General features: G+C 43.1%; 1 protein-coding gene across 2 annotated transcripts in view; it reads right to left on the bottom strand.

Moving 5' to 3' along the window:
- The window catches only part of HHAT (hedgehog acyltransferase), a 385,158-nt gene that overhangs the window by 334,465 nt on the left and 27,728 nt on the right, over positions 1–22,965 (bottom strand). For both annotated transcript variants that reach the window (XM_089677807.1, XM_089677808.1), the window contains one exon: positions 2,735–2,929. In XM_089677807.1, the coding sequence (XP_089533933.1) occupies positions 2,735–2,929 (195 nt within the window). The remainder of the gene's footprint in view (positions 1–2,734; positions 2,930–22,965) is intronic.

A 22,965-nucleotide genomic window follows, 5' to 3' on the forward strand; every position in this document is an offset into this window, starting at 1 on the left:
CTGGGCGCTAGGCTTGGCTCTCGCTGCAAGTCAATCAGGCAGCTAGTTGGGTGAATTCTAACAATCGGGCAGCCAGGTGGATCCCAACAAAGGAAGACAAGGCGCAGCAGCTATTAGTGTCCACCCACTGATAACAGCATTTTTCAGAGTAATGCCTGGTACACACTACAAGTTTTCTTTTTGTTCAGTCTGGTTTAGGCTAGGTTCACACCTATGCAGTTTGTGTTTGGTCTCTTTCTCTTTCAGTGCATTTTGGCACATGCGTTTTTGATGCGTTTTGCTTATTTTTCAAATTTTTCTTGTTGCTCGGCAGATTAAAATGCAAAACACATAAAAAATGCAGCAAAAACGCACTACATGCTTTTCTGCAGTGTTTCCATTGAAGTCTATAGAACAAAAAACACAACTTTTTGCTTTTAAAAAAGTCCCTGACCCTTTCCAAAAAACGCAGCGGGTGAAAATGCGGAAATGTGAATGAGTCCTATAGAAAATCATTTTAAATGGACTGTAGTGCATTTCTGCAAAACGCTTCGGAAAATGCTTAGGTGTGAACCTAGGGTAAGGAAGTTGTGTGGTCATGACAAAAAAAAGATGAAAAGGGTATACAGGTTTAATTATTTTTCAATATTATAACAGTGATTCTGCTAGGTGAGGTGAAGGGGACTGCTGTTTACACTATAGGCTGGAGAACCACTTTAGAGAGAAAATATATTTGTTTTTGACAAATAAAAGATTATAAAAAGTTGTAGCCTAACCTGTGTACTGATGAGACACCCAAAAACCTGTGAACTTCAAGGGGGTCAAAATAGTCCCAAGGTGATTGGACCTGAAGGAGAGGATAGATGGTGGTGCTGACAGTTCATCATGGGAGACCATCCTCGGAGCAAGGATAAAACAATAAAACAAACAACAGAGCGCAAGGCAATCTCAGCATAATTCCATTTTATACAAATTAAAACAGCCCGCCGGCAGGAAAGAAGAGTAGGGACCGAGCAGCTGCTCCATTGCAGATACTCTGATCCCTTCTCTTCTCTCCCGCCGGCTGACTGTCATCCTCCATGCTGAGCTATACAGCACAGACAGTGTATGTGGAACCTGGACCCTTTTTGATGTCACACTGCTTCCCCGTGAGCTGATATAATACTTCATCACTGGATTTCAGCCTTTGTTATGTAAGTGGATGCTGTTTTAATTTTCATAAAAAGAAATTGTTATACTGACATCACCTTGAACTCTGCTGATTGTTTTCTATTTGTTTTTGGTCAATTATATTTTAGCTTTTAAACAATATAATAAACAGATATTTTGTATAATTGTGTTTGTTTATTTCTATAAGATATTTATTTTACAAATAAACATTTATTACAAGGCACTCTACAAAACATGGCAGGCATTCCAAAAAGAAAGCCCAGCACTGCCTGCTAACTTGTTGAAATCCTCTTTATAACTACAAATCTGTACAGAGTGGTCTCTGCTAGGGGAGAGGGATGTGCCCCTCATCTGAATCATTCAGCTGTGTTATTTTATCACCAGCTTTTTGGTTCTATTGACAATATAAGCTTTTACCAGCTCGGTAGTAAGTAGGTTTGGTAAAGAGCTGCAAAGTAGCTTCCAGCATGCTAACTTCCAGCCTGAAGTGCTATATTTTACTCATACAGTATATAATATTTTATATTTAAATAAATAAATATAGGAAAGACAATGCTTTCTCATTTTTTTTTGGTAGTAAACATAAGAAAATACATACAAATCATTCGACATTCTTTTTAATGCTGCATCTATAAATCAGATATTAAACTTTATTCTGTAAAAGCAGAAAAACTTGGGTGAACAGATGGACGGGCAAACAGTTGGAACTTAAATGACTTTGTGACGTACCACCTAGCACCTCACCTGGGTGCTTCCATCAGAGAACTGCTTCCTTGCCACTGGGACAGAGGACCAAGGTATTATAGCTGGGTATTGTACCCAACAACACTAGCTTAGGTGCAACAAGAAACTCTTTACTGTCAACTTTCACAGAATTTATACCATACAGAATCAGGTAAGAGCTTGATTACATTATCCTAAACAATGCAAACTGTAAACAGTAATATCATCAGAATAGCTAACATCTAATAGTGATATAATCAAACAGTAATCTATTTAACAGCTAACAGTGATCTAATTAACAGTAAGCTAATCAACAGCCAGGTACCTGGGCCAGCCAGGAGCCCACCCCAGACAGCCCGGCAACAAGCCCACACCCCTGGATATACAAAGTACATTGCACATACTAACTTTCAGGTGTTTGCCTTTCACTTGTATAATCTGTCCACTAGAAAAATCATCATAAAACAAAACTCATACAATATTACAACAGTCTGAAAAAATGGAATTAATTTATCTTCAGAGATTTTTTGAGAGATATTGTCCAACCCAGGCTGCAGGAGTGCCACCATATTTCATCTGACCATTAACCTGTACAAGATTAATATTACACCTTTCCATCCATTCCAGAAGGGAAGCTTTATTGTCTTTATTCAGAGAATTAATCCAAGCCTCGCTCTCAGCGTTCATCAACTTATTATCTATCATTATAGACTGGGATCAGAGGCTGAACTGAGCTTTTTTCCATACTCTGACTGAGAGATGCAGACAAAATCCCTGGTCTCCTCCATGGGCCATAATCAGTGGGTAGAAGGCTAGTCCCCTCCAAAAGCCCCTGCCCTGGTTGGGTCTGTCGCAGACTTACCTGGGTATTTTCAACGGTCTCATTATGTAACATCAGGAGGATAAGCACAGAGCTCAGCCAGGTGAGAAGTGGAATCTTCGTCTGTGCTATCATATAAAATATAAAGGTGTTCAGGAAAATGGTTGCCAGGCCTTTCGTTCCAAGTACAAACCAGCAGGCCACCATGCCATAGGACATCAGAAACCACAAGCGATGCTGCAGACAAATGCATTTTATTAGCAGCAAGAAATAGAAAAAACCTACATACAAAATTATCAATTCAGGGCAAAGTGACATTGTCTGTGAAAAAGCCCCCCTGACCTCTCTGATAGTCACCTCTTCAGCAATCCCCCACTGCTTCTGCCTCTGCTTCAGCTGCCACAAAATACCCCGTGCTTCCAAGTCACATTCTCATTTGATACTTCAGCGTTTCCTACAATGGTGCCACCTCCCCTTCCCTCCCCCTCTCTGTTGGGGTCCCCCAGGGCTCTGTCCTTGGACCCCTTCTCTTCTCCATCTACACCTCCTCCCTTGGCAAACTCATACACTCCCACGGCTTCAACTACCATCTCTATGCTGATGACACTCAAATTTACCTCTCCACCCCTCACCTCACCTCCACTTTCTCCGCCCGCATCACTCACCTCCTAAACGACATCTCTGACTGGATGTCGCTCCATTTCCTCAAACTCAACCTCTCCAAAACCGAGCTTCTCGTCTTCCCTCCTGCCCGCGCCCCCCCCCCATCCTATCCATCACTACTAACATCACCACCATCAATCCCGCCCCGCAAGCCAAAGTCCTTGGGGTCATTCTGGACTCTAACCTCTCCTTCCAACCTCATGTCAAATCACTGACAAACACATGCAGGCTCCACCTCCGCAATATCGCCAAAATACGCACCTTCCTTACCCCAGACACCGCTAAACTACTTGTGCACTCCCTGATTATCTCACGCCTTGACTACTGCAACTCCCTCCTCACCGGCCTACCCCAGTGCAAACTCTCCCCGCTTCAGACCATCCTGAACTCAGCTGCCAGACTCATCCACCTCACCAGCCGCTCCACCTCTGCCACCCCCCTCTGCCTCTCCCTCCACTGGCTCCCTATCGCCCAACGCATCAAATTCAAACTACTCACTCTGACCTACAAAGCCATTCACAACACTGCCCCTAACTACCTCACCGACCTGATTCCCAAGTACCACCCTACCCGTACCCTTCGCTCTTCACAGGACCTCCTTCTATCTTGCTCCCTGGTCTCCTCCTCACACGCACGTCTGCAAGACTTCTCCAGGTCCTCCCCCATCCTCTGGAACTCACTACCCCAATCCATCAGACTGTCACCTTCCCTTCTCACCTTCAGGCGCTCCCTGAAAACCCACCTCTTCAGGGAAGCCTACCCCACCCTCACCTAACTGCTGCTCTCCTTCATTCCTCCTACCACTCCATCCCCCACAGCCACTTCCTCCTGTACCACTACCCCCTCCCTCCCAGATTGTAAGCTCGAAAGAGTAGGGCCCTCTTACCCCTCGTGTGCTGTTCGTAGCTGCTGTAATGTTTCATGTATTGTCCCCCCCTCTATTGTACAGCGCTGAGCAAACCCTTTGGCGCTATATAAACTCAATGTAATGTAATGTAATGTAATGATACGGAGGTGACATCAGAGTTCCAACTAACCTTCAATACTAGGAATTTAGGGGCCAGCTGGGAGGGTGCAAGGAGCATTGGGGGATCACTGGAAAGGTGAGTGCTAGTGGATCAAAGTGTTGGCTTTGGAGGGACAATTTAATTTGTCCAGCTTCCCGTTTCCCCTCCCCAGCAGTGACTCAGCAGCCCTGCTCTCCCTGCTCCCCCCTCCCAGAAGTCACTCAGCATCCTAGCTCCCCCTTCCAACAGTGACTCAGCAGCTCTGCTATAACCCCCTCCCCATCTTCCCCAGACAGGACTCAGTAGTTCTGCTCCCCCTCTCAGCAGTGACTCTGCAGCTCAGCTACCTCTGTTCCCCATCCCAGCAGCTCAACTTCCCCCTTCCCAGCAGCTTGGCTTCTCCTGCTCCCACTTCCAGCAGTGACTCAACTTCTACACTCTAATATAAACATAGGGTGAGGTGAGCTACTGTAAAATTACTTAAAGCGGAGTACCACCGAAAAAAAAAAAACTGTAGCTGCTGACTTTTAAAATATAGACACTTACCTTCCCCTAAGTCCAGCGATGTCCTCACAACCGCAGGTTTCACCGGCCGTCTTCTCTCCCTGGCGCCGGCATCTTCAGTGTGGGCACCCGGCTGTGACAATTTGCAGCTTCACAGCCGAGTGCCCACTGCACATGCGCGAGAAGCGTTGCACTTTGTGAATAGCCCCGTAGTCTTCTGGGACCTGTCACATGTTGCAGAAGACTATGGGGAGGGAGGACACCTTACATTTCCAATTGACTAGGCGATCACAGCAGAAGAGGGAGCGGGTACCTGTCAAATTTGGGTATCTGCGCCCCCCCCCCCCCCCCGCTCCCCAAAGATGCCAATCCTTAACAAGGCTTGAAGCGGAACTTCCCCTTTTGGGTGGAGCTCCGCTTTAACCGCTTGCCTACAGGGCACTTATACCCCCTTCCTGCCCAGGCCAATTTCCAGCTCTCAGCGCTATCACACTTTGAATGACAATTGCGCGGTCATGCAACACTGTAACCATATGAAATTTTTATCATTTTTTTGTGATAGATAGAGCTTTATTTTAATGGTATTTAATCACCTCTGGGTTTTTTATTTTTTCTTAAACAAACCAAAAATCACTGAAAATTTTGAAAAAAAAACACGTTTTTTCTTAGTTTTTGTTATAACATTTTGTAAATAATTGATTTTTCTCCTTCGCTGATGTGCGCTAAGGAGGCTGTAGTGATGGCCACTGATAAGATGCACAGATGGACACTGATAGGTGGCACTGATGAGGAGGCACTGGTAGGTGGCACTGATGGGCATTGACAGGCATCACTGATGGGCACTGAAAGGCAGCACTGATATATGGCATTGATATATGGCACTGATAGGCGGCACTGACTGGCACTGATAGGCAGCACTAACTGGCACTGTTAGACGGCACGGGCTGGCACTGATAGGCGGCACTGACTGGCACTGATAGGCGGCACTGACTGGCACTGATAGGCGGCACTGATGGGTGACACTGAAAGGCAGCTCAGATGGGCACTGATATGTGGCACTGATAGGCACTGATATGTGGCATTGATGTGGCACTGATGGGCACTGGCAGGTGGCACTGTTCAGCACTTCAACGTGACAGCTCGAGAGGAGAGAAATGCCGATAACCGGCATTTCCCTGTTTACATGTGATCAGCTGTGATTGGACACAGCTGATCACATGACCGAGCCGACATCTTCGGCTCTTTCTGTGGATCAGTGATCCGCTGTGTCCGAGGGACACAGCGCACCTCCGAACGCCGCGCGCTCCCTGAGCCGCGCATGCGTGGTGAGAATGGAAGGACGACATATGACGTCCTATCAGAACGAGAGAACCACCTTGTGCCCATCATTGGACTATATGGCAGGCGGGAGGAGGTTAAACAACTTTATTGCTTTTGCTGTAAACATTGAGGATACATTCTTCTTCAGTGCCTACAGCTACAATGAGATTGTGTTATTCTCTTCAGATTATACAGCCTAAAAAAATGATCTTACTAATTGGAGGCAAACTGATGAAAACTGGCAAAAATACACAGATAAATAGATCGATAGCTTATGCTTAGTGGTTTTACTACCTAAAACAAAAGGTTCTAGAAACGTAAAAACATTCCAGCTGTACCCAATAAAACCAAGCCAGCAAATATTTTATGAGGCAATATCTGCTGACAGAGGGCTTTAGGCAGTGAAGTGCCCTGCTGTCTCCTGTGGCAATTTAATGTGGCTCTCCAATCTACACGGCACACTTTATTATGAGAGGCACTTACAAGATCTCTAATGTAATGCAATACCAGAAGCAAAACATGTTGAAGACAACACAGGCTGGATTTGCTTTCTCTATCCTTTTGGGATAGCTAAGGTCTGATATATACAAACATTGTAAACAGATAAAAAATGAGTGCGTTGTACACTAAAAAATCATAATCAATAATAAATCAAATAAATACTGCTACATAAAAAATGTTCATAAATTGAAATTATATAAGTCCACATTCAATTACCAGAACAAGGTGACGTCACCTCCGCCCAGGCAGAGCTTTCTGTGATGTCACCTTGTTGGTCTGACACCAGGAGCATTTTAAATGTTTACACTGCCTTTCTGCACCTTATCTATGTAAGTGCAATACTTTAATACATTTTTTGCTGGTTTATCGCACTATGAAGTTTTCTTCTTCTGTTTTAAACGTTTCCTTGCATGATGTGGAGAGTTGTCTGATGTGATGGATTCGTTCAAGTGAACCTGCAGTTGTCCATTCATCTCCTATTCATCTCCTTGATACAGGTAACTAGGGTGTCAGGATCTGAACACCATCCTCTTGTTTGATCTTTTGATTGGAGGTCAAAGTGTCTGGTAAAAGGCTGATTTCTTCTTTTGTGTCAAGCATTTGTGGACACCTATGCACTTTCCGTTGGAGGATTTCTTTAGCACGCAGCACTGTTATTGGATTTTGGGACTTTTAATTATTTAATATATGAATGTGGACTCATATCATTTCAATTAATTTAAGCACATTTTTTATGCAGCAGTATTTATTTGATTTATTATTGTTTACGAATTTTTAGTGTACAGCGCACTCATTTTTTTTAGGTTTTGTATTTTCTGGTTTTCAGGTAAAGAGTAGCAGCAGTTCACTAATGTTTCAGAATATATATTTTTTTCACATACTTATTCACATATTGTATTGTCTGGGGTGCAGCGCAGGTTTTTCCCCTTTTTTTCTGATATACAAACATTGGGTGAGGTGTTTGGTGGCGATTCTCATGACCCCCTTCCATTTTTATGGCCAGATACACAGCAGATGGCTTATAACAAACAGGCACAAAGCCTTTGCATTGTAATGCACCTTGCTAAACAATGTCTGGCCTTGCCGGACGCTGATATGAGCCAAACGCCCGTGCACCAAGTACATTTCTGCATTTATCAAGTGTGTGTATAAGACTCATAGGTGAAGTCTTCCTAATGCAGGCCATACACTCCACTCCCTCATCATATCACGACTCGACTACTGCAACTCCCTCCTCACTGGCCTGCCTCGCCGCTTGCTATCCACACTTCAGTCGATCCTGAATACGGCTGCCAGACTCATTCACCTTTCCAACCGCTCCGTTTCCGCCACCCCCCTCTGCCAATCCCTCCACTGGCTTCCGATTGGGCAACGGATCAAATTCAAAATCCTAACACTGACGTACAAAGCTGTCCACCATACTGCCCCGAACTACATAACTGACCTAATATCCAAGTACCGCCCAGCACGCACACTCCACTCCTCACAAGACCTCCTTCTCTCTAGTTCCCTGGTCTCCTCCTCCCATGCCCGCCTCCAGGACTTCTCCAGGGTGTCACCCATCCTCTGGAACTCCCTGCCCCAACCCATCAGATTATCACCTACTCTCCTCTCCTTTAGGCGCACCCTGAAAACCCACCTCTTCAGGGAAGCCTACCCCACCCCTTGCTAACCTGCTGACCTCCTTCACTCTTCCTACCACTCCATCCCCCACAGCTATCTCCTCCTGTGCCACCATCCCCTCCCTCCTAGATTGTAAGCTCGAAAGAGCAGGGCCCTCAATCCCCTCATGTTTTGCATTGTATTGGTATTGTTCTGTCACATGTTCTGTCCCCCTTTGTAATGTACAGCGCTGAGCGAACTATTGACGCTTTATAAATACTGTATAATAATAATAATAATGCATGGGTCGAATTCCGAATGAATGTTCTTTAGAACATCTGAAATTTCGTGCATTTTGTAGTCCGACGGTGCCACCATTGATGTCGAAATTCGACCAACCAAGTCTTCAATTTCAACTCTTGTTGCTACAGAGAAGAATTTTCATGGCCAATCATTTTCTTTTCTTTCCAGGTCACAGCTCACACTCATTTCTTTTTCAATTACATTTCTCGCACAATTCTCCCATCATTGATTAGAAATTTGTTCGTTTTTCAAAAAAACCTCCAACATGCCTGATCACTCAAATTCAATGGTTGCTCAAACATCGGCTGTTGCCGATTCATTCAGAATTCGACCCATGGCCTTAGATTATGGGAGATACATCAGGTGTGCTGAGCTATCCACTTTTACAAATTCTAAATGCAAATAAAAGCTTTGCTGAGAAGAAAACCTTCCCCTCTGATCGATGTACATTGCAAGGATTTTACCAAACTTTGTTGCAGATTCCTACCTTTTGAAGAAATAGCTGTTTGTGTCCATGTGCACAGCAAATGTAAATGGGAGTGGTTTTATAATTATCAATCAGCTGCTGATTCTAAGGCTCGGTTCACGCTACTGTGACCTGAAAGTCACACGACTTACAGTGCAACTTTGCCAGGCGAATTCCTGGCGACTTGAGTGCACCGCCTTCATTCATGTCTATGAGGAGTTACTGCTCAGCCAGAGAAGATTTCTGCATTTAGAATAATAAAAAAACGCTGCAAACTGTACAACCAAATCAATCCATCAAAAAGTGTCAGACACTCAAAAGGGATCTTCAATATCTCCGGATCATACAGCTGCACCTCCAGTAATGTTGTGTACCTTATCCAGTGCAGAAAATGTAGCAAAGGATCTTATGTTGGCGAAACAGGACAGAAGTTGCAACAAGGATGAATTTGCACGGACATACCATCAAGGAACATAAAAAAGATGACTTTTGCACACCTGTGGGACACCATTTCGCACAACCAGACCACACAATGGGAGACCTCAATATTTGAGTTCTTAAAGGAAATTTCAAATCCATTCAGGAAAGAAAAACTTTTGAACTAAGAATGATATTTCTATTTGATACCAGAGAAAACGGCCTAAATTTGGACATGAGATTCCTCAATCATTATCCAACAGTTTTATGATTATGACCTCAAGCGTGACTCCCTCTGTGAGTGTTGTCTTCTCCCCCCCCTCCCAGTCTTTGCTTTTGTTGTGTCTTATCTCCAGTCTCTTTTTTTTTTTTTCATCCCCCACATCTCTTCTAACATTCTGCTAAAACTTTGTGATTAGTACTGCTTAGACCTTGAAGAAGGGGACATTCCCCGAAAGCTTGTCCTCAAAATTGTATGTTAGTGCAAATAAAAAAAGTATCACGGACAGTACTCAGTTGTTTCTGTTGCATTTAGAATATAAACCAGAAGCAGCAGGCTGGTGCTACTACAAAGCGTTAGGCATGTACCTGGGTCGGAAGTTAGGTCAGTTTAGTTAGTTTACAAGGCAAAGGAGGGGTCCTATGGGGATTTATAGAGAAAGTGTAGCTGTCCTTTAAACAATTAAAAAAACTTTAAACTAGTAGAACCTTTCATGATTTCAGTAAGGAAATACAGCAGTAAGACACAAAGTGAAAGGCTACATTTGCACAATTGCTTGACAGACTTGAATATATGAAACAAACCTGATTGCGGAAAAGACCCACTTTTTTTTTCTAAATCACACAGCTCATCAAACCATCATTATGATCCATTAATCTACTCATTCCATTTCATGACGAATATATGAATACAAGAAAACAAGAGATACCCACACAGATGATTAGTCCAGAAATTATACATGCAGCGATAACTCCGGAGTGTACTAACCTGCTTTCTTTTCCCTGTAATAATGCCTTGTAATAATTACTTTATCTTCCACTTGTTCGGATTTTGAAATTGGTTTTCTTCTTTTCAATTAACCTTTCCGTTTCGCATTTGGTTTTTGTTTTTTATGCGATTTCAGCTGCAAGGTATGAAGTGTAGCCCCAATAGGTACAACTGCAATCACTTCCTGCTTTTTAACACAATCGCAGGTGCATTCAGACTAAAGGCTTGGGGTTAGCATTTCAATAAGTAAGTGGTATGGTAATGACTGGTGGGAGTGCAGTCTAGGCTGCCTGGACAATAGGAATTACTAGACTAAGGACATTATACACATTTAACCAAGGAATGTTTAAGTTTAACATAGCAATTTAAATATCGCTCAGATCCCTTTACAGTTAAGGTAAAATTGTAGTCTCTAAAACTTTATTTAAAGCTGAACTCCAGCCTTAAACAGCCTCCTAGTTTCCCCTGCCATCAATCATTTTGTGTCCAATTATCACATTCTCAAGATCCCTTTAGACATTTATGCTTGGGGGGCGTTTCCAAGATGGCGACGGGAAAGGAAGTATGAGAGAGGAGCTCCACCGCTTTATGATTCTTTTCTCCATGATTTTGGAGTAGCGCTGGGCGGTAGCACTTCTGCTACCCCCGGGAACCCCTCCAGATGATGACGAGAGGTTGACAGCAGACGGGGACCCGATGCTCGACAGATACAGTGAGTGAGTCTCTGGAGGCGGTTTCGCAACTGGGCCACGTGGTCAACATGGCAACTCAAACTGAGGCCGCCAAACAGGCAGTGGCAGAACACGATCAGTTTCAGGTTCTAATGCAAGCGATTAAGGGCTACCAGTCTACCTTAACTACTAAAATAGACTCCCTCCAGACTGATATTGGGCTTATTAGGCAGGACATGGAGAAGTTCCGTAACTGGCTATCAGAAGCTGAGCTCCGTCTCAGTGATTCTGAAGGCACGGTCCGGGAGCACTCTGTCCAAGTTCACACCCTTTGCACTAAGGTGAAATACCTAGAGTCTAGAGCTGAGGACGCAAACCGGCACCGGAGAAATAATATCCACATCATTGGCCTATCAGAGATGGCTGAGAGCCAAGACCCAGCGGCTTTTTCAGAATGGCTACTGCGTGCTCTGCTGCCTCTAGCGCCATTTTCTCCACACTTCTCAGTGGAGAGGGCCCACAGAATGCCATCAAATCGGGGCCCCCCTGTTGCGCCTCCTCACACTTTTATCCTACGTCTCCTTCATTTCCGTGACCGTGATGTGGTTCTCCGGGAAGCCAGGAAACAAGAAACTGCCAAGTTGATAATCTTTCCAGACTATTCAGAGGCGACGCACAGGCTGCGGTACTCTTTTGAGCAGGTGAAGCTGGCTCTCCATCGGAAGGGGCTCAAATATAGTATGCACTTTACGGAAAGACTCCGGATACAAGAAGGTAACTCTGTTCAGTTTTTTACTTCCCCCAAGGAGGCATCCCAATATCTTGAGCCGCTACCCAGACCTTAAGCCTTATAATATGGAAGCCTAGGTGGTGTGTACTACCCACTTAGGCCTCTGGCCTCAGCCCTCACAGCCTCTGCTCAGATATCTATTGGGTCTATGGTTTCCGTACCCTGTTTGCAGACGAGGGCCTTCTTTGCTCTATGTTACTTGTTGGCAGTTTACTATACCATGGCCGATGCATCCCTCACGGCCCTTCCTGGTTGCAAGCTACCTTCAGCTGCTGTACTGGCCACATGGATCCTGCCCTCGGCTAGAAACACATATTCTGTTCTCTGATATCCTGGGAGCTGCTGTCTACAATATTATGCTGTCGAATATTTGCCTTGATGTTTTTTGCATTGCTACCCACCAGTTTACTGCACTAATTGTATTTGTTTGCAACTAAGTATGGTGCACTCGATTTTCACGAGAGACTTGCTGATTTCTTTAGCTGTACCAATATACTTGGAGATTGGCCTTAGTGCCTTCATTTTTCTTCTTGTTTGTAACGAAGAACTGTGGTCCTTGAACTCTTATTACCTCAAGAAACTTTACAATTGCTCCTTTCAGACTACAAGTGGCATCTCTTACTCTACTTACATCTAGAACAACTTTCCTCCCTTCTGGCGTTGTACCATATTACTGTTTGGGGATGAGACACGCCCCGTTTGGGGTGGTGATGCGGGGTGGGTGTGGGAGAGGATATTTTGTACAGTTGGTTTTTGTTTTAGTTTACTGTTTTTGATCTGGTATGTGTCGCCCCATGATGGGAAACTGTCTGGTACTGATGTTCTACAGCACCTTTTGAGTATATTATATGATTTGAGGGCTGGATGTTTTTCACTTCTTATGGAGTCCAGCAGATGGAGTGACCGTATTATTTATATACGTGGTTCCTCATGGCGCCAGTGACTTTAATTTCCTGGAATGTCTGGAGTCTAAATGCAAAGATCAAAACCTATAAACCCCATATCTGTATTTTACAGGAGACCCACTTGACAGGGAGTAGGATCCTAAGTCTTAAGAAACCCTGGGTAGGGCATTACTACCATGTTATCTATTCCTCCTACACAAGAGGTGTTAGTATACTGATTCATAAAACATTGGCCTTCACGCTGCTGGTCCTTCATTTGGATCCCAAGGGTAAATATGTGATTATACATGCTATGATTGATAGTGTTGCCATAGTTGTAGTTGGACTACATCTGCCTTCCCCCGGCCAGTGTTTCCATGCATGCTTAAAAAATTCAAATTGTAGCTTTGTACCTCACAGACCATATTCTCCTTGCTGGTGACCTTATTATGCCCCCTAGCCCGATGCTTGATAAACTCACACCAGATGCGGCCACTGAATCTACTTTATCCAGATGGATGGAATCCTTTGATTTATGTGATCTCTAGCATTGGAAATACCCGGCTAGTAGGGAATATACAGGTTACTCATCTACTTATACCACACTTTCTCGTAAAGATTTAATTTATGCTATTACTGCTATGCTACCTTGAATCCAAGAGGTTTCTATCCTTCCACGGGGAATCTCTGATCATGCTCCACTGCTCTTACGCTTTTTGGTGGGCAGAGACTTCCCACAGGGGCTGAAATTATGGCGGTTGTCCATGTAGTGGATTGAGAATGAGGAGGTTGAACCCCAGTTTTTTGGTGAGATCTCTGTCTACTGGAATTGCAATCTTGGGACAGCCTCCCCTGAAATAGTGTGGGATGCTTTCAAAGCCTTCACTAGAGGACAGTACCAGTTTCATATTGCTGCAGCCCATCATGACTCCCAGTCTGATTCACTTTTAGCTCTCCAAGGATTATACCCCCATAACTCATAAAACAATTATTCAGGCTGAGGATGGTAGGTTGCTGACAGATCCAGGTTTAATTAATGCTCGCTTTGCCTCTTATTATAGTCAATTGTACTCTTCTCGAGTGCATTACCCTCCTGAACAATTACATCAGTATCTGGAGGACACCGACTTCCCAGTGCTTAGTGCGAGTGCTAGAATCAAATTAGATGCCTCCATAACGTTGGATGAGCTTAAGAGAGCCTTGACCTCCCTTCAAGGAGGAAAAATACCTGTGATAGATGGATTAAGCACAGAATTCTATAAAACCTATGCAGATGTACTCCTTCTGCATTTATACGAAACTCTTAAATATGTGCTTACTGAAAATGCTCTTCCATTTTCTGTCGAAAGCAGTTATAGAGGTGGCTCCTAAGCCAGGTAAGGACCCATCTCTGTGCTCCTCGATTTCACTACTTAATGTTGATGCTAAAGTACTGACTAAGATATTAGCTAATCGGCTAAATACAGTAATTCCTACGCTGATCCATGGGGACCAATTTGGGTTTATGACAGGTAAAGGGACAGATATTAATCTTCATCACCTGTATATGGTTATTGCACGAGCTGGCTCTGATGCTCACCCTGGGGTAGTGGCCTCCCTTGATGCAGAAAAGGCCTCTGATTCTGTAGAATGGGAATACCTATGGCTGATTCTGTGGAGATTTGGATTTTGGCCTAATTTTGCAACAAGGGTTAAACTTCTTTATGCTCATCCTATGGCTAGAGTGCGAACCAATGGACTGCTCTTGCCTTTTTTCCCCATTTAGAGGTACAAGGCAAGGCTGCCCCAAGGCTGTTTGCATTAGCTATTGAGCCCATGGCAATACTTTTGTGTAGATCTGAGTCTGTACAGGGCATAGCTGTAGGCCCTGTTACCGAAAAAGTGTCTTTGTATGCAGATGACACCCTACTTAACGGCAGCCTGATCTCTCATTAATTGATTTGGGGAATTTTCTGGCATGCTGGTAATTTGGGACAAGTCAGTTTTGTTCCTGTTGACCCCAGGAATGTCTGCCCAATTGTCCAATATACCACTATTAGTAGTCTCCCAGTTTAAGTATCTAGGAATTAAAATAACGGATGACTTTGCTAAATTTCTGCCTAATAATCTTCACCCGGTCATGACCCAGCTCACCCATAAATATGGAGTATGGAAATCTCTGTCCTTAATTCCTGTGGGTAGGATCAATTTAATAAAGATTACCTTTTTACCTAAATTTCTATGTGTTCCGCAACACCCTGGTAATGATCTCTAAGGTCTTCTTTGACAAAATTGTTCAACTACTACCATATTTATCTGGACTGGGAAAATCCCACAGTTAACAAAGACCACCCTACAACTACCTATGTCCAAAGGGTGGCTTGGCCCTTCCTACTTTTAGGCACTACTATTGGGCTGCGGTGTTGGCGTTGGTGTTCGGGGGATCCCTGTAATTAACTCAGAGGCGGCTCTTTTAGGCTCCTATGCAGAACTGAGCAATGTGGTTTTTCCAGATCCTAGTTCTAATCCAGGCATAACCACTCCAATGTGCACTACAATTCGGGTCTGGCAACAGATGACTAAATTTGATGATATGGTGTAACCCTACTCTCCCACATCTCCAATCGATTCCAGATCCAATTGTGTGGGCAAGACATGGTATCAGGACTCTTAAACATGTTATCCCCAATGGATCCCTCCTACCATTTAATACTTTAAAATCAGAATTCCAACTTCCTAACCATACATTCAATTGAGCCATGCAATTAGAGCACAATTTCACACCACGGTTACTTTAGCGTCTCAATCAGTTGAGCGCTTCTTGACTTGTAAAAATGTGGGCAGAATACTCTCATTTTACCTAAGGATTTATGGTTAGGAGACGACTAAAGTTACCTAACTGTGTCGCACCTGGCAGAATGATCTCCCTGGCTTTACTGCAGACAATTAGGGGGAAGATATACAACAATTTATACCACTGATGATATCGCCCAAAGACAGATTCATTCAACCTAAATTCTTAAACCGTGCATATCATATCCTGCAGAGCCTATCTCTCATTTACCCTACAGTCAACTAATATTGTCCCCAGTGCATGTCAGAGGTGGGCACTTTCCTACACATGATTTGGTCCTGCTCTAGACTGCAATCCTACCAGGCAGGAAGTGTTGGCGGATCTTCATACTATCCTAGATCTTTGTCTACCCTTTGATCCGGTCTTTCTACTGTTGGGTATGGGAGTTCAGTTGGATGTTTCCTTCCCCCAAAAGTGCTTCCTTTTTTATGCAGCGTTTTATGCGCGAAAGCTTATACTGACCAAGTGGAAGTCCTCTGAACCACCCACGATTCAGCAGTGGAGAAATATGGTGAACCAGGTACTTCCTCTGTACAAATTGATCTCTAATGGTCTACTGGGATCTCTGCCTCATTGCAAGTCATTTTCGCCCTCGTTAACTTACTTTTTTGGTTTCCCCCTGCCCCCTCCTTTTCTGCTGACTCCCTTTTCTTAACTTTAGGATATTGTTTTACTGATTCTCCTCCCTCTCCCCTCTCTTCCCCTCCCCTCCCCTTTTCTTCTATCCGAGGGTTGAATTATGAGTGTTTGTTTTCCCTGTTGTACACCTATGTTCTATGAGGTTATACTGCTCCATGTCCTGGACTACTCTGCTGCGAAAACTGTTGTATCAGAGAAATATCTATGCCCTAAATTGTATATGCTGCTGTTTATCTACTGTATCACTTTTATGTATCTTTTGCATTGTGTACCAACCAGACCTATTTGGGTTTTGCATTGTTTTCGACTTTTATGCAAAATATAAAATATCTGTTAAAAAAAAAAAAGATATTTATGCTCTCTGGGGGGTGCAGACGTTAGCTGTGCAATCTGCTAATCAATTGTTTAATTGCGAATCAAGCAACTGCTCATTGCACATTGCGAATCAAGCAACTGCTCATTGCACAGCTAAGGTCTGCACCACCCAGTGGCCAGAAAAGAGGAGCTTGCCTATCTCCAGGGTTCTTTCAGAATGTGTACTTTCATAGAATGCTTGGGCTCTTGAAAGGAGATCTAAGGCAGGGCACTGTGACATTTACAGGGGCCTGATGACCCCTCCCACCTAATTCAGAGCAAAGACCAGCATACAGACCCAGTGATGTCACTAGGTCTGATGCAGGAGTTCTTGAAAACAAAATCATTTGATTGAAACATTTTAATTGCATGTTGAACAGGATAGGGACGGGGGATATATTGTATGCATAAATTACACTTCAGGTTCAACATGGCTAAAAAAAATCCCTCACATACTGCATACCCAGTGAATTGACTAACATCAGATGATACACAGAGATGAAACATATCCTTCTACATAAGTTGTACCTGTTTATCTGCAGCTATCCATCCTCTACACTCATTCAAAGTTCAGAATTTACACAGGATCCCTCAGCTCTGAAAGGCAGGGGGCAGGAAGCTGAAGTTATACTTTTCAGATCTCAGTGAGGAGTTCTGATTAGAGGGAAGGAACACCCCCCTCCTCACAGTAAACAGGAACACGCAGAGCTAAGGATATGAGTCATAGGCTGTGTGCTGGATGTCCCTCCCGTCTGCTTTTTATCTCTTGGTGTGGGGAAAAGCTTTCAGAAGTGACTCATGCAGACAGAAGTCACACTCATTGCTTTGGTCAGAGACAAATACACAGTATAGAAGGATGTACTTTGTTCGTATTTCATGTCTGAGGTTAACTACCACTTTAAAGTGGAACTTTACCCTAAAGAACTTGATAAAAATAAGGTTTATTAATTAGAAACATACATTCCACATTAATAATTATGCTACCAAAATTAGTGTGTGCTGTAAATGGCCTCCAGCATTGTTCATGTTTCTTCTCACTGGAGGCTACCATTTTGCTGAAGCCCAGAGCCCCTGAACAGCAGTAAATCATAAATCAAAACTAAACCCAACAATTTAACGGTTTCAAAAAACAATTACATTCCGGGATTGTTAGCTGTCACATGCTTGTGTCCTCAACCAAACTGTCAAACCATTAAATGGCTGGTGTCATAACTGATCGCAGGAGTAGCACCATGGCAGCTGCAGGTTAAACAGAAGCAGCTTCCTTGGCTGTAAAGGATAGGAGGGTTTAATTCTGCTTTAAGGCTATCAGTAGATCATCCTCTACAAATTCAGCACAATGCCTAAAAATAGACAGCAACTGAGCATGTGCAGAGCAGGGTGAGACAGTGTATTACTGCATTTTAGACAGTATAGGCATTTATTTTTAATGTTTCTCATAGCTATACCTGCAAAAGAAGTCAGCCTGAAGTGATCTAGCAGGACTTAATTTTCTGACTAAAGTTCCACTTTAAGTGAAAATGTGCTTTTACAGGAAAAAAAACAACAAATGCACATTAATGTTGGCTCCTGCAGCAGCTTGGCTTGTACTAATCTTACCTTCCTTGTCCCATGTAACAGCGCAGATTCATCTCAACTGGTAGCTCAGCCACCAGCATTGCCACTTGGGGGCAGAAAAATAGTCTTCAGCCCCATGTAGGCTCCAACTAGGATCCAACTGGAGTCAGCTCAAGACTTCAGAATCGGAATAGCAGGGGAGTAAAGGTAAAGTGAGTATATACTGATATGGGGGGCAGACTTTAAATAGAAGCTGTTCGATTTACCTGCTTTCAATCTTTCAAGTGTATGCCAAGCCCAAACTTTTTTTTCCAGTTTTGGATAGAACAAGGAAGGGTTAGCACCCTTTTTAGGGTTTTATTGTTGTCTGTGATGCTCCTTCAGGTGGGCTATACATTGTAAGATTTCTCTCATTCAGCCCCCTGGGGAAACAGCATGGATGGAAAAATCTCTCCCGACAACTATATTTTGACAGCCCTCACCCGCTGCTCTCTGAATACTTGAACATTGGTTGCATCTGACTGCATGCAGCCACTGTCTGGACCACAATTTTCTGCATGTTTCCTTCAATTTTCAGATTGAAGGATGTAAGAGGAAGGATGCTGACAAGGCCTCCATCTACAGCTCAGATTTTGGCTGGTTCATCAAGTACTAGCCAAAATGCATTCTATGTATGGTCTGCTTTACTGGTGACCGTTGTCCCTGGTAAAAAAAAGTGCTGAAAAATCCAACATTTTGGAGATGTCATAGGAACAGGAGATGAGGGCAGATCTTTCAATTGGGGCCCCCTGCTGTGGTGACAAATGTCTAAGCGGTTATCCTCTAGTATTTAAAAGACCTCCTGTGATGCATTCCTCTCCATTTTTTGAGCGCACACCTGCACAGCGTAATGGTGAGAATTGAAACAAGAGGACAAAAGGCAAATTGCCTAGTCAAGGTGCTGGCACAACGCATATGGTGTGAATGGGCCCTTGTGCCCATGTAAAAAGCCCACCTGCCAGGCACCTGTCCACCCAATAAGAGTGCTTTGCTAGTCAATACCATCCAGTTCGTAAGGTGGCCATACACATTCAGTTTTCTTTTGTTCAGCCAGCAGGTTGAATGTAAAAAAGAAGAAAAAAAGAACAGATTTCTCCATCCACACAAAGTGGATGGAGCAATTACCTCCATCGGGAGCAATCCACTCTACAGGCTGCTATCAGAATACACTTACCAGCAGCTGCAGCAAATCGGCTGAAGCTGCTCATTGAGGAAAATTTTCTGAACCAACCAAATTCCAATCAGCCAGCCTTAGAGAATAGAGGATGATGGGAGGGACTGAGGTATCCCTAGCAAACTGAAAAGCATTCCCAGACGGAGCTTTTTCTGGACAAGGCTGGTGATAGTGGGCACTTTATGAGTGCCTGATCCTAGGCAGTACTTTTAGTTTTACATATTCAAAGCAGAAGATAGGGTCACTTAAAAAAAAAACAAGAATTCACAGACAGCCAGGCTGGTGCTCAGATCTGCAAATGAAGGTCATAAAAAGGAATGTGTCTAAAGGCTTCTCTACTGCAGTAAAAACGCTTTTACTGCATGAACTCTGCCATCGAGAAGTCACCACTTAAGCTCTCCTCCACTATACTGCTAATGTTCCAATGTGAAAAACTGAACAAGAAGTGTGTGACCTTTGTTATGCAACAGAGTATTTCAGATTGAGCGAATACATCAAACATCAGTATGATAAATAGTTTGGAAGAAGCTTCTGAATAAAAACCCTACATTACCACATTCTCCTTATAAATACATATATTTTAAAAAAAAAAATCAAACATACTTTTTTTCTCCTACTTTTTATAAAATATGATGTCAATCAAGTTTATATGAGGCCAATTTTATTCCTGTTTTCAGTTGTGGATAGATAACTCCTTACAGCCGCTGGAAGCCAGCCCTTCAAGGATACCCAAGGCATTTCCTGGGCTTCCAGATCATGTGATCACATTGATCACAGTGAATGGCTGTTACAGTGGACACATGACAGCTCAGTCAGTCAACAGCTGGTTGTAAGCATATATGTGGCAGCGCGGCATGAAGTCCACCACCGTGCTGCCACATATATATGTGTGCAGCTGGCAGAAAGGAGTTAACAAATATATAAAACCAAAACTTGTTTTCATTTCGGATAGAGTAAGGTTGGGTTAAACACTTGTCAGTTCTTTTTTCCAACTGTGTCTCCTTAGGGAGATTTTCTTTCACTTTCTGTACTGTAGACTAAGGCCCCTTTCACACGGGCAGACTGATCAGGTCCTCATGTCCGATTTTCACATGGACCCAATTGGACCATCCATTGTTCTCCATGGAGTGGCAGGCATATATGGATATGTGTCTGTTTACACCCACCTGTATCCAACCCAATCCTATAAAAACAGACGGATGGGGGATCTGTACCCCCATTTTTTCCTGTAGCACAGGCGTGCACAGTTTTAAAGCATGTCATGTTTGGTATCTATTTACTTGGTGTAACATCTTTTATACTGTATCAAACAATTTGGCAAGGCGTTGTATTTTTGTGCATCAGGTTCCAAAAAAGTGTATTTTTTCCAAAAAATTAGCGTTTGAAAAATTGCTGTGCAAATACTGTGTGACATACAAAATTGAAACACCTACCATTTTATTCTTTAGGGACATTGCTTTAAAAAAATATATAATGTTTGGGGGTTCAAAGTAATTTTATAGGAAAAAAAATGTTTTTTCGTGCAAACAAAAAGTGACAATAAAGGCTTGTTCTTCAAGTGGTTAGAAGAGTGAGTGATGTGTGGCATAAACTTCTAGTGTTTGCCCTGAAATGCCAGGATAGTAGTAGCAATCCCCCAAATGACCCCTTTTTGAAAAGCAGACACTCCACGATATTTGCTCAGAGGCAGGGTGAGCTTTTTACAGATCTCATTTGTTGCCACAAGTTTTTGGAAAATGAAGAAAGAAAACAAAAATGTATTTTTCTTTTCTTTTTTTTTTTTTCAAAACCCTGCGACAAAAATTATATCTGTAAAATATTCGCCATGTCTCTTATCAAATTCCTTGGTGTCTGTTTTCCAAAAAGGGATCATTTGGGGGGTTGTTTTTACTACCCTGGCATTTTAGGGCCTCTGAAACTGTGATAGGTAGTGAGGAAGTGATTTGAGGAAATATGCCCTTTGAAATCCTGACGGTGGTCATTGGATTTTGAGGGCCTGTATGCTGTATGGCTAGGCTGCCAAAAAGTTTCTCAAGTGTGGTATCCCCATACTCGGGAGAAGTAGCAGAATGGGTTTTGGGGTTTGTCATTTTCCAAAATATTGTGGCAAAAAAGTAAAATCTTCCATGGACTCAACATGCCTCTCAGCAAATTCCTTGTGGTGTTCACTTTCCAAAAAGGGGTCATTTTGGGGGGTCTTTGTACTGCCCTGGCAGTTTAGCACCTCAAGAAATGTGATAGGCAGTCAGAAAGTACCAGCACCGTGGTAGTTCATTGAGAACTACAAGCCAACAACTGCTAAGGCTTTCAGGACTTGTAGTTCATGCACAGAACACTGTGAATCAATGACGCAGTGTCAGTGGAGCCCTGCACGGCCACACTGTTTTTAAAAAGTGACAGCTTGTACGGGGAACCTCTCCCAGTACTTCTGCCATGGGAGGGGGAGGGAATTGGGCTGCGGCTGCAGCATTGGGAACATGTTACATGTTCCACCCTAAAAATGGGTGGAACATGTAACATGTTCCCAAAGGTGAACTTATCCTTTAAAGCAAACCTATTAGATATATCACTACACCTCTGAACTTTCTGAGATGGAAAAGAAGGACATCTATTAGCAAAAAGTATGTAGGCCAAAGACATACCCCAGCCACACCCCTGCTACATGGAGAATTTGAAAAAAAAACAACGATTGGTTAGACCAGCCTTTCTTAACCTTTTTAACATGGAGAAACCCTAAGAATAATGTTTTGCCTTCAGGAGACCTCTGCTAATAATTTATTATATTTACAGCTCACAGCACATTATTCTGATGGTCAGTGGGAGGAACGCTTCTTACATTTGAGGTCATTGGGAAGAATCCCCCCTTACACATAGCTAAACACACCACTGGTTACTCTGGTTAATCCAAGAAGAAGACATCTATTATTGCTCAAGGAGCCCCTAACAACCTCTGAAGAAACCCTGGGCTAGACCCACAAGTGCTTTTACATCCCAGTTCCTATTATACTGGTTTTTGAAATTTACAAATGCAACAATTTATAAATTGGATGAAATGTTTAGCACTGTATAACACATTCTGATAAACAATGCATTTTTTATACAGGTATATACATTGGACCAAAATGAGGGACAAATATGGAGGAGAGAGGGACAGATAGACAGATAGTCCCTCCAAATCATGGAAAGTAGGGAGCTATAATATTACCAACCATGATCTCATAAAGAAGGCTGGAAACAGACAGTCGGTATAGGTGCTGCATGGATCTTTTATATACTTCACAAGCATCCCAAGGACCCTATAATGACTGATATGGAAACACAGCTGGTGTCTCTCTCACTTTTACCTGCAGGAGAATGAGGCTGCACATTACTATGTAGGCATTGTTCATGTGATTTCTATTCAAGGAGAGAAGCTTAGATTACACACAAATATTCATTGTCTCATCCTGCACCTCAGCAAAGATCACGTAACTATAGTCTCAATATTTGGCCACACAATTGACTGATTCAGGATCTCTAACCATCAGTTTCTGCAGCCAAGGTGAGTACTTTTTGTCTTCT

The sequence above is a fragment of the Staurois parvus genome, unplaced genomic scaffold (genome assembly GCF_062004578.1).
Source record: "Staurois parvus isolate SC_StPar_1 unplaced genomic scaffold, SC_StPar_1.0 ptg000192l, whole genome shotgun sequence".
NCBI lineage: Eukaryota > Metazoa > Chordata > Amphibia > Anura > Ranidae > Staurois > Staurois parvus.